The 12,422-nt window shown below is 37.3% G+C and overlaps 1 protein-coding gene across 12 annotated transcripts in view; it reads left to right on the top strand.

The window, feature by feature from the left end:
• MSRB3 (methionine sulfoxide reductase B3) overlaps positions 1–12,422 on the top strand; it is a 211,744-nt gene that overhangs the window by 79,538 nt on the left and 119,784 nt on the right. For all 12 annotated transcript variants that reach the window (XM_016923087.4, XM_016923089.4, XM_016923093.4 and 9 more), the window contains one exon: positions 10,772–10,800. In XM_016923087.4, the coding sequence (XP_016778576.3) occupies positions 10,772–10,800 (29 nt within the window). The remainder of the gene's footprint in view (positions 1–10,771; positions 10,801–12,422) is intronic.

Below are 12,422 nucleotides of genomic sequence, written 5' to 3'. Positions count from 1 at the left end.
TCCACCTCAACCCCCCGAGTACCTGGAACTACAAGTGTGCAGCACCATGCCCAGCTAATTTTTTATTTTTTTTTATAGAGAAGGGGGTCTCGCTATGTTGCCCAGGCTGGTCTTGAACTCCTGGGCTCAAGTCTTTTCTTTATTTAATCAATCACTTATTTATATCAGTATAGACTCATGGATATTAATTTTATACTTTGAATTATAATCAATACTACTTTATTTATTTTTGTTGCTCATATTGTTCCAGGTTTGGCCATTGAGAGCTTTTTCAGTTGGTTCCTTTGTCCCTTTGATGTATTCCCATCAATGTGGGGTGTATTTTTTTTGTTGTGTTTTTGAGTGCCTCTTACTTTTTGGCACTTCTTGATGATCCAGGTTTATCTTGTATATTTCCTGCCCTAGTCCTAGAATCAGCCATTTCTTCAAGGAGTCCTGGTTTTCTTTATTAGAGAGTAGTGTTGGAAACCAAAATCTGAATGGTAGGTGGCCTCTCTGCTTTGACTTTTTCCCCTGTAGTTCATTCTCCACATAACAGGGTGAAGATTTAAGTACATTTAAATTATATTGCAACCTGTGATGGGTTATCCTTATATCTTTCAAAATCACAACTCCTTACAATGGTGTTTAAAGTTGTGGTCTACCCTTACCTGCTTCTATGATTTTATCTCTTACCATTCTCTGTCTCATTCATTCCTTCCTGGATGCATTGGCCTCCCGTCACCCTGCCTTTTTTCTTTCTTCTTCCCCCCTCCCCTCTTCCTAATTTTAACCCCCAAATTATTAACTAATGATTTTTAATGTAGTATTGTCTAAATAGTATTACCTTCCTTACTAAAAGGAATAATGTAATGATCAATTTTATAACTTATAGTTACCATTATATATAATAAGTTATATAACAATGGTGCATTTAGGCCCTAATGAGCTACATAGGACTCTCTTTGCCTTCTAAATAATTCTAGAGAGTTCTGTAAAGTGAAAAGCATGCTCCTCCTTTATCTTCTCATCCACATTTATGTCCTCAGAGGCTATTGAAGTGTCCAAAGTGCTAGTCAACTCTGTATTGCTCTTGTCTGAGATTTTTACAGCTCTAAACTTTTAGAGTCTGTCAGTAATTGTGTCTAGAACTAGCCCGCTAGCCATAACTTCTATTATTCTATTCCTGATTACAACCTAAGGCAGAAATGAAAATTTCCAGGGAATATAAGAAAATAAATATTATGTATAAAACTGGTAGAGTAAATTTTACTAACCCCTAATCTACTTCATCCCCCAGAGAACACATGGCAAGTGTGTACACAACACCAATCTTGAAAGACAAGACCAAGAAACAAACGCATAAGCAAATAAATGCATTGGAAATTGTCACAAAGTGATATGAAGAGACAAAGATCCCATTGATTAGAATCTTCTGGTATGCTACTGGTGGTCTCCAGTAATTTGCAGAAGCAGCTGCCCAATGGCCAAAATTCAGGTTAAGCACTTTGGCAGAATATGTTTGAAAATAGTGATGAGGAGTAGGGAAGTAAAACACATTTTGTAAAATGAGTTAAAGTGTGGAAGAACTGTATACGTTTTGTTTGATTTGGCTAACTTCTAGGTTTTTGGCTTTTATTGGAGGTTTGGGGTTGCTAAGTGGCTGACTGTAGAAGAAGTGAAATGTATGAGTTTGCCAGGACTGCCATAACAAAGTATCACACACTGGGAGACTTGACAGAATTTTATTGTCTCACAGTTTTGGAGGGTTGAAGTCCAAGATCAAGATGTCACCAGGTCTGATGTCTTCTGAGGTCTCTCGTTGGCTTGTAGATGTTTATCTTCTCCCTGTGTCTTCCCCTGGCCTTGTCTCTGTGTGTGTCTGTCTTAATTTCCTCTTTTTATAAGGTCACTAGTCACATTGGATTAGGGTCCCCCTGAATGACATTTTAACTTGATTAACTCTTTAAAAATGTTTTTTCCAAATACAGTCACATTCTGAGATATTAGGGGTTAAAACATCAACATACGAATTTTGGGGGAACATAATTCATCCAATAACATGAAGGTATACTCTGTTCTCTTTAGTGTTATTTTCTTAGCATTGTGAATTTATTCTCAGTAGATAAAAGGCCTTGACTTTAAAAAGCCTCATTCTCTGTGGAGATATAAATATACACAAGAAACAATTACATTATTTTAGAGGAAACATAAATCACATAGACAGGAATTCAGAGAAGGTGAATATCAACAAGGCCTAGGGAAGAATTGTAGAAGCTGGGAGCCAAAAATGGCCTTACAAATTATTTATTTTTTCAGCATTCTCTATCTGTAGGTTTGAGTTCTACAGATGCCCCTTTTCGTCCCCTCACACTTACTTTTTCCTCTGTTCCCTTCTCTCTGTTTTCCTCTTTCTTTATTCCTGGGAATGCAGGGAAAAAAAGTAGGTAATTTACCTTTTTAATGGGATAGCTTGTGTGGGGCAACATTGCCTCAATTCAGTAACTTAATTTCACTAATGAGAAGAATGGGGTTCACAAGTTAAATGATTTGTCCAGGTTTCTGACCTAGAATCCAGGTCTTCTGATTCTTACTGCACTATGCACTCAAGTGCATTGTGCCACTATTTTAGTGGGAGAATGTTTTATTTGTGTTTTAAGAACAAATAAGATTGCTTTTCCATATTGCATAATTAGGTCATTTGTATTATTTTCCATTAGCCTTCCCTCTTAAACATTTCCAATTTCTTCAGCTATTTTTATTACTATTCTCTTATTTTTTTCCTACATAATTTTGGCATCCATATTAAAGTTTTGCCTCACATAAGATCTTAACCAAAGTAATAATTCTTTCTTTTATAATGTAGTGCTATTTTTTTTTAAACTTAGCTTTACTAGTACTTGTACCACAAGTATGATATTACTAATTGTACTTGTGGCCATAGGTAAACTTCACTTAGCATCATTGTTTCGATGAAAGCTACCTTTTACTCAACTTCTAATATGTGTCAGGACCACCTAGGTACTTTATGGTATCATCTCATTTAATCCACACAAACGTTTTTAAAGGTGAATATGTTACCTGTTTTATAGATGGTAAGACTCAAAATGGTCATTGACTTCTCTAAAGTTGCATAGGGTGGAAAGTGGGAGAGCTGGGACTTAGCTTGTTCTGTTTGTCTCTGTTGGCTCCTTTCCCACAACTGTTACATGAATATGGACAAGAAATAGACCTATTTGCTTACGATGTGTACCTCTGATGCCTACACAGAGCCTGCTTCCTCAGAGGTCAATTTGTGGGAAAATGAATGTGGCTCACAGCTTCTAAATATATTTTTATATACCTTTTGCTCTTTTAGTTTCTTTGAGTCATTTTTATGTCTCAATTTGTTCTCCCAGATAATAATGTTTTGTAATGAATTTAGACTTCTTCTTGGAACATAATTTATTCCTTCTTGATATTGGCAAATCTTAAGACTTTGGCGTGATTTAATTTAGTGATATATCTTAACCAAACAACCATAAATCTCATTTTCACATTAAAGTTAAAAGACGTATAATACTATATTTTGTTAAACCACATGATTTGTCATAATAGTTGTAATTGTATCATGTTTTCAAAGTGGCTTGACTGAATTCTTGCTGTTCTTTTGCTCATGATTATCCTGATTTCTAAATTTCTGGGTTTTAAAATTCTATTTTTTTCAGTTTTTTAAAAAATTAACCGTAAAATTAATGGGCACCTTTTATTTAAATCATTATTATCGAAATGTAACATAGAGGCCTAAGTTTTAAACACAGTGAGTAGCTAACTCATAACCTACTGCTGCTTAGTTAATATGTTGGGTTAAAAGGATAGAAATACCCAAGTAAAAGTGGACTGGCAATGCCAGACCCTACTATCTAACTCAGTGAGGACTCTAGAGAAAGGCAGGTTTGGAATAGAAATGATATCAGAGTTGTGGGCTGGGATTTCTGTGATTCTCTTGGTGTCCCTCTCAGGGCTGCAAGATTGCTATAGCAGTTCTAAGTGGCATATACTTATGTGGTATTTTCAAAGGCAGGAAAGAGGGAAAGATAGAAAAAGGGCCTTCTCCCTAAATCATCTCTCTCATTTTCATGCAGAAAAATCCTTTCTGAGAAGCATCACCAGCAGACTTTACCTTTCCTCTCACTGCTCAGGACTGGATTAAGTGCTTCTCCTTATACCAGTCACTGACAACAAATAGGGTTGCCATGATTGGCTTAGTCCAATCGTGATTCATCCCTGGGGAGTGCACATTTTTTTAGCACTCTTCAAAATGGGAATTCTGTTTTTAAGACAGGCTGTTAGGTAGGCAATTAATAGTGTCTGCCACTATTACTGAACTCCTTTAGTATGATCAAATAGCTATTATGCACAAATGTACAATTACAACTCTGATGAGTGCAAAGGAATGACTGGTGCTATGAAATGAAAGGGATTTAATCGAGCCTGCCCACTCTTCTTCAAATAATTGATAATTAGGCTAAGATGTGGAGAAAGTTTCAGAAGTTAGGTAGGCAAAGGGGTTAAGGTATAGTAGAGTGGGGGAGGGAGGAGGAAGCATTCCACGCAGAGGAAGCATATTGTGTTTATGTAAATTGAAAGGGCACATAAATATTCACTGCTGTTCTCACTAGTCACTGGTCGGTGAAGGCCTTTGAGTTACTTCTAGGGGTAGAAGAAATTGGTAGACCTTGTAGGTCTACAAGTAGGACGCTGAAATACTGGAATTTCTGAAAAATTTCCATGTGTTGAAGGGACAACAGAGCAGATTATTTGACTTGGATTGTTTTACAAAATTCTTGCTGTAGAGTTGCCATATATAATGCGCTTACAGACAAAAATCAGGCCGTCACCCCTGCTCCTTCTAACAGTTGCCTGCAGCTAGAATCTTTAGTTGATATCAGTTAAAAACATTAAGAACAGCACCCTCACTTCTCTGACACCTTCTGCAATGCTAATTTCTGTACTTGATACTTACATGATTCCCATTTAAAAATTTTTGATACAGTTGAACATTAAATGAAAAACAATGTTCTCTGAGATTTTGTGGGTTTCCCCAGAGAGACAATAAAATAAAATATCTTTTGGCTTCAATACACATAGAATTTTTGTGGACACTGGGCTATTCTCTGCAAGGATAAAATGGTAGTTTTATAAATTTGTCCAGGAGTATACAGCTGTAACCAATGACTAAAAGTGACCTCTTTTGAAAATTTGCAACTCTATTATCAAAAGAATGCATATATTACATAATTTAATTATTTAAAAAGTATTCATGATACTCGAATTCTCCTAGTGTCTACCCTTTGTGGCTTACAATTCATGAAAATTTCATTTTCATGTTTAAAAATTTGGAAGTTTTTATTTAAATCTTGTAAAATGTGGCAATGTTGCTATGGTGGATAGGATACAGGCTCAACTGTTCTGACAAGACTCCAAAATAATAGTGGCTTAAAAAAAAATAACAGCTTGGGGCCGGGCGTGGTGGCTCACGCCTGTAATCCTAGCACTTTGGGAGGATGAGACAGGCGGATCACTTGAGGTCAGGAGTTCAAGACCAGCCTGGCCAACATGGTGAAACCCCGTCTCTACTAAAAATAGAAAAATTAGCTGGGTGTGATGGCACATGTCTGTAATCCCAGCTACTTGGGAGGCTGAGGCAGGAGAATTGCTTGAACCCGGGAGGTGGAGGTTGCATTGAGCTCATAACGTGTTCCTGGGCAACAGAGTGAGATTCTGTCTTAAAAACACACAAACAAACAAACACAAAAAACAAAATAACAGTTGGAGATTCATATGGCAGTTGCATAGGTGCCTTCTATCTTATTGATTTACTATTCTAATATCAGTTTTCCCCTCATGATCTAGGAATGGTTACTTCAGCTCCTGGAATTACATTCACATTCCAGCCAGTGGCAAGAAACAGAAAGAAGGGAAGGGTACATTCCTTCCCTATAAGGGAATAACTCAGATGTTATCACCTCACTTTTGCTTGTATCCTTTTGGCAAGAACTTAGTCATATGGGTACAACTAGCAACAAGGCAGTTGGGAAATAATGTGGAAATATGTCTGTGTGCCCACTTAAAACTCAGAGATTTTCTAAAATTAAAAGGGGGAGGATGAATATTGGAAGGCAGTAACATTCTGTGCTATAATCACCATCTTCTGGCAGTTGCCAAAAGAAGCGGTTGAATAGTTTTGAACTTAGATGTGAGTATATAATTTGGGGTAAAATGGGTGTCTGTGGAGACACAATTATATTTATGCATATTATACCCTATTTTATGCAATTTTGTATCCCTACCATCTAGCATAGTATACTACTAAAAATAAACATGTAAAAATATGTTTGGAATGAATGACCATCCTTCTTTTCTTTTCTTGTGCAATCCTTATTAGATATGTATTCTTTTTTTACATTTGCCGTATATTCATCCTTATCCATATTTCACTTCCCTTCTCAAAGGGGATTTAAGAGTCGAGGTGATCATAGTTTGTAGTATGTTAGAGGAGTACCTTGTATCTCTGTGTGTTTAAGTCTGTATGTAAAATCTAATAGGAATCTGAATTAACTTAAAACAACAAAGGACCAGTTTTCCCTATCCCCAAATTGACAGTTTTAACTTCTATTATCAGGTTTTAATTATCAATAGAGTAGCTGTATTCTTTTGAGTGTTCAGTACTGTGTCTGAGAATTCTGCAGATTTTTTTAAATTGATACCCAAGGCCATTAATTGGTTTGTGAAGATGTTTTCTCTGCACCTTACGTGTATATTTTATGTATTGATCAGCTATCCCTGGAGAAGATAAGATAATCTGAGGAATAAAAGTGTTCTGACATGATTTTTTTTTTGTATCTCAGAATTAGGTATTCTATAGACATTTTGATCATTTATCTTGTTTTTGGCCTTCTGTTAATATACAGATTCATTTGTTCGTGTGTTTATACTACACCTTTTTAATAATTCTTAAGTCTCAGGTGCTGCATTCAGTGTTGGGAGCATGAGGATGCATGAGACCCAGTGTGCACCTCACTCAGCTTCGTGTCAATGCCACACCATGTGGGGAGTGTTGTGCCAGGCCCCTACTGTGGGGTAACTGAGGGGGAAGAAAGGAGCTTGTGAGGCAATGGGGGCAGGCGGGATGCTGACATGATTCACATGAGCCTTGATTGTTGAGAAATAATGTGGCAATAGTTCCATTTGATGGGAGTGATACATACAAAGTGTGAGTTAGAGATGGATTGGAGAGCTGGATCATGGAGGACCCTTTATACGCCATGCAGAGGAGTGGGCACTTAATGTCGCCAGGTCAGTGGCTTTCAAACCTTTTTGTCCACAACCCATAGTAATGCATATGTTTTTACATGGTGACTTATTACTAGGCCTGGACCTAACATTTGCAGGGCCTGGGCAAGAGGACAAATGGTAGCATAGATACATACAGTATAGCTAAATAATTAAAACTCAAGGCAAAAAACTGTTAGAAAAGGATATACCAACCTATCTTGACACATACACCTTATAATGAAAAATGATACCAAATAACTGAGAGTAATGCAAATTTAAAATTAATTTTGTCTTCCACCAAAAGACTATGAATTTACCCTGAGGAAATGCCAGGACAGTGGTAACTGGGCCAAGCTGGAGGAGAGGAGGGAAAGGCTCACTCAGCCTTCTCTTCCAATGGCCATGGAATCTGTAGATAAATACCTCCTTTCTCTTAGTCTTTTTTGGGGGAGGGGTGCTTTCATTTCTGCCAGAGGCTCTGGGCCCCCACCCATTGCTCCTTCTATACCCAACAGCCAGGCATCGAGTTCCAAAGTGATCTAGTCCATGACAATCCAGTCCAAGGACAACCTCTGGCCCCCAGGTGCTCTCAGCCACTCACCCTCACAGGAGGGTTTGCATTAAGAGTTCTCTGAGCAGGAATCTGAAGAAGTATTGAGACAGGGGGCCCCTGCTTTCTATGCCACACCTTTTTCCCATCTTTTAGGGCCAAGGGGTCCCTCCAGCCCTCAGGTCCAGGCTCTTTCATTCAGCTGACAACTTTTGGCCACTCCTTGGACTGGAGGTACACACATGCTAGTAGTACTACCTGACCTGAAGAAGGGGCCCATGTAGGTCAGAGTAGCAACTTAAAGCCATTTGGGTAGAGAATGATGGTGACGCTGGTAGTCAGAGATTCAGGTGGAAAAGAGAACTTCCTGGCTGGTGGAAAACAGCACAGGCAGAGGAAGGCCAGAGCAAAAGCTTCTTGCTCATCATTGGTGGATCTGAAGGGAAGGAGAACATTGGTTATGAGGTTATTCAGCCAAGGAAAGGCCTAAAGATGGTGAAAGTGAAGATAGAGAGGAGGGGAGGGATGTAGAATCCGCAGGTCTTGATGACTAATTAGATATTGGGGGTGCAGAAGAAATCTAGAATAATGCCATCATTTTTGATGAGTGCCATTTAAGGCCACAGTGTGACATTCAGGTAGTATTTTGTTTATTATTTGGAAATATGGGTCAAGATATGGTCAAAGAAGTGTTTTCATTTGGATAGTTTGTTAAGATGAGAATTTCTAGGCCCCACTTACTGAATCAGAATCACCAGGAGAAGTCCTGGGAGTCTGCAGGTGAGCAAACTCCTGCGGTGATTTTGAGACACATGGGTACCCTAGAGAGTGGGAACAGTGTTTCAGGTGGCCTGAGGGCTGAACTCTGGTGCTCACCAATACTTAAGGGACAGGAGGAGGAGGGGAAGTGACAGACAGACACTGGAAAGAAGTGGGCAGTATGTCCAATGAAAGAGAGAGGTTTAGTAAAGTAAGGACGGTGACACGGCTTGTGCATTTAACATTGGGAAGCTTCTGATAAACCTTAGCAAAGGCAGATTGCACTGATTCAAGGACCGAATATGTTGGGAGATTAGGAAAGGGAGATAGATGATATAGGATATAGTCTATACATCTTTTTTACATTATAATTTGATTGTAAAGCCAGATGAAAGAGGGATAACAAAGCAAGGCACAGATTTGAAGGAGGCCTTTAAAAACAATTCTGGAGCACTTATATGATGAAGGGAAGAGGAACCTGTGGAGAACCAGATACTGAATATATGGCAGAGAAAAGGAGTAATTGATATAGCCTTGTTTCAAGGGAGATGAGAGATGCATTTTAGGACCCAGGAGGAGGGAAGCTTAAGCAGAAGGAAGAACACCTCTGGCTTCTATACAGTTAAGAAGGAGAAAGGGCATGCATAGATGCAAAAAATTCTCTTAACAGACATTTGAACACAAACTCTAGTCACAATTTAGGTGTTGTGGCTACAGAGGTTAATAAGGCATGGCTATAGTTCAGTGGGGGAGATAGACAAGGAAACCAGCAAGATAACATGTGGCAAGTGTTGTTAGAGTTGTGCTAAGAGATGGTGGAAACACAGGGGAGGGCATGAGACAAGGCTTTGCAGAATTGGAGAGAGGGCAAAATGTGAAAATGGGTTTGTACCTGAAATAGAAGGCAGGGACATGGAAGACAAAGGTTGAGATGAGGACTATGGTAGGGCCAGGACTTAGGGAAAATGTGCACCAGGATTACGGCAGTGGTGATTGGTAACCATGGATGCAATTTTACGTGTACATGTATATGTGTGTATTACATATTACACATATATGTGTATATATTTTACATATACATATACACACACACACACACATACACACAATCATACAATTATAAGCATCAGCTGAAACTTTGTTTGGGAGGACTTCAGAAAATGAATGTTTATGACCAAGGAAGCTTCTTGCTTATCCTTCCCTTTCCTCCTTTGATGACTTCTCTTGAGGCTAATTTAGGTACAGAAAGCCACCGCTTCCAAAAGTGCTTTGGTACCCTGGCATAATTTCAAAGAAATCTCCTTTCCCACTTAGTTAACTACGTTTCTCCAGGAAAAAAAAGTCTTGTCTGTCAATGTAACATCCTTTAACAGGACTCCCGCTGGTTGGTTCTTGTATCTTGCTGTGGCAGCTGTGAACATATATACTATTGATTGTTGATGTGTGATATAAATCCGACTGGAGCATGCCCACTAATTGGTTTGAGAGCTAGATATAGACAATGCTGTTTTATAGTAGCTTGTGTAGATAGGCCTAGTCATAGGGTTAATTCTGCTTGACAGCACATCAGCAGCATCTTGAGAGTAATTACCTAACAGAAGTTTTCCCACAGCCGAACTGAGAACTTCAAAGGCTTCTGAATTTACAACCAGTATTAACCAATATCTGAAACATAATGTTCCCACAAGAGCTCAGAATTTTTTCTCCTTCTTATTAAATGTATGGGGTTACTAGGTTCATTTGCTGTGTGCTAAGAACTTAGTGAAAAGTTACTTCGTGTTGAATAATTTCAAACCTTGAATAATAAAGAGAATAATTATGAATTTGGTTTTGTATTGCTTTATTATCTTACTGAAACAAGTTAATCTGTAAAGATCAGGTGCCTTTTAAAAAACCATATTGTATCCTGTTTCACCCAAAAACAAATTTAAAAAGTTAATGTCTTTTCCATATTGTGCTATCTGTATTGATATTTGCATATTTAGAGGGCCTAGGGTAATGCATGCATATAAAATGATTACAATACATATATATTAACATTTTAGAAATATACACTGAAAAATGTAACTATTACCTCCCCTCCCAACCACACCCCCCCCCCGCCATGAAATAATTGTTCTTTTACAAACAGTTTTTATATTGTAAAAACTTTCTTTCTCTTTGCAGGTCAGAAACCAAATTTGACTCCGGTTCAGGTATGTTTACATTAATAATGCTCTTCTGAATATATTTTATTTACATTATTCTCTGAGGAGTAATTCATCAGATCAAGAACCATTTTGATTTTAAACAGACTAGGCGGTCTCTTTCCAAAACGTGAGTCCCACCTCAAAGCAGGGCTATTGACTGCATCAAATCATAATTTGAGGTGTTCACTTTGGAGTCTTCATAGCTCTATAATAAGCATTACATGACCTATATCTGCAGAGTTTCATTTTAAAAGCAGAAGTGGGGGTTATACATACTAATTGCTCAAAGTAGATTATTATTTTCTCAGTGGACAAAGCATCCTGAGTGATTTGAAAATTCTCTTTAGGTTGTCACCAAATGTGGGAGATGGATGCATTTAATTCAGCAAACTATAGAGAGTTCAAGCCAATAGAAATAGAAATTTGTCTATGGTTTATTAGCTTGTTTTCTCTTAAAAAAAGTTTTATTGCTAGATGGGTGATAGAAAATGAAGGTCACCTTAAGCCATTATTTTGAATCTATTAAGACAAAATTTACATTCTCACAAGCAGTGGCATATCAGCCTCTTTAGACATTTTCTTTTCATTAAGCATGAAATGTAGCTATATAATTCTCAGGTTTGAATATGTCATTATGTCACTTGCTGAGATTTATGTGCTTCAAAGTTTCTGATGGCATTTATAATTAAAGCACAAAAATTGCCTCATATTTCATACAAAGGAATTACGTATGCCCTTTGGTAGACTGTTAACAGATAAATAAACATTAATTTTTGAATTCCAGGAGAAAATAATTTACAGAAAAATATATAACTTGTTGAATTTACAAGTAACATTTTTACTCTGGTTCAAGTTTCACTATATTGTAACTTTAAAAATGTTTTTACTTATTATATTCACAAAGGAACAAGTGCTATATATTCCTTTTGATAGTATTGTTAAGGAGACAACACACTTTTTCTTCTTTATAAGCCTTTTCTTTCTTTTATTGTATGGTTTTGTGAATTTGGTGAGACTCATTAACTATGAAGTCTGTACATTTGAGTTAACAAATTTACCTAGTTTGATAACTCCAGAAATCTTTGTATCCTGTGTCTTCTGCAGCCTCTGAATCAGATGTATGAATGGTAGTATAAGATAAACATTTTTGGTTGAAAACGCTGACTATATAGAGACTAAAGGTGGGATGGCATTGTGTCAACTGTTTGACTCCTCGATTCACAAATGGCTCAAAATAAGACGAAAAATCTTTTTCATTTTTTAAGTTAAAATCTTTAAGTATAATTTAAAAATAAATGAAGTTGATGGAGAGTGTAATTTTACCTAAAAATTACATGTCTCTTTTTTCCCTGCCAGTCACCAAATATTTATTAAGAGCCCACTTCATTATGATCTGATGTAATTCCCTAAACATCAAGTCAGAAACTGGTTTTAGGGTACAGGGTCTGGAATATAGCTTTTAAAAATGAATACGTCCACTAGGTTCATCTTGAAGGTAGAATTGAAGGTAGAACCTGGAAGTAGTTTACAAAACTGAAATATTAGGCAGCTATTGTCAAAGTCAGACAATTTATGTTAACTTTTCAAATCCAAATTAAAGTGTGCTGCTAAATTCCTGTACTGAAGGT

The sequence above is a fragment of the Pan troglodytes genome, chromosome 10 (genome assembly GCF_028858775.2).
Source record: "Pan troglodytes isolate AG18354 chromosome 10, NHGRI_mPanTro3-v2.0_pri, whole genome shotgun sequence".
Taxonomy (NCBI): Eukaryota; Metazoa; Chordata; class Mammalia; order Primates; family Hominidae; genus Pan; species Pan troglodytes.
The sequence above is the reverse complement of the archived record's forward strand: the minus strand, read 5'-3'. Positions and strand labels throughout refer to the sequence as shown.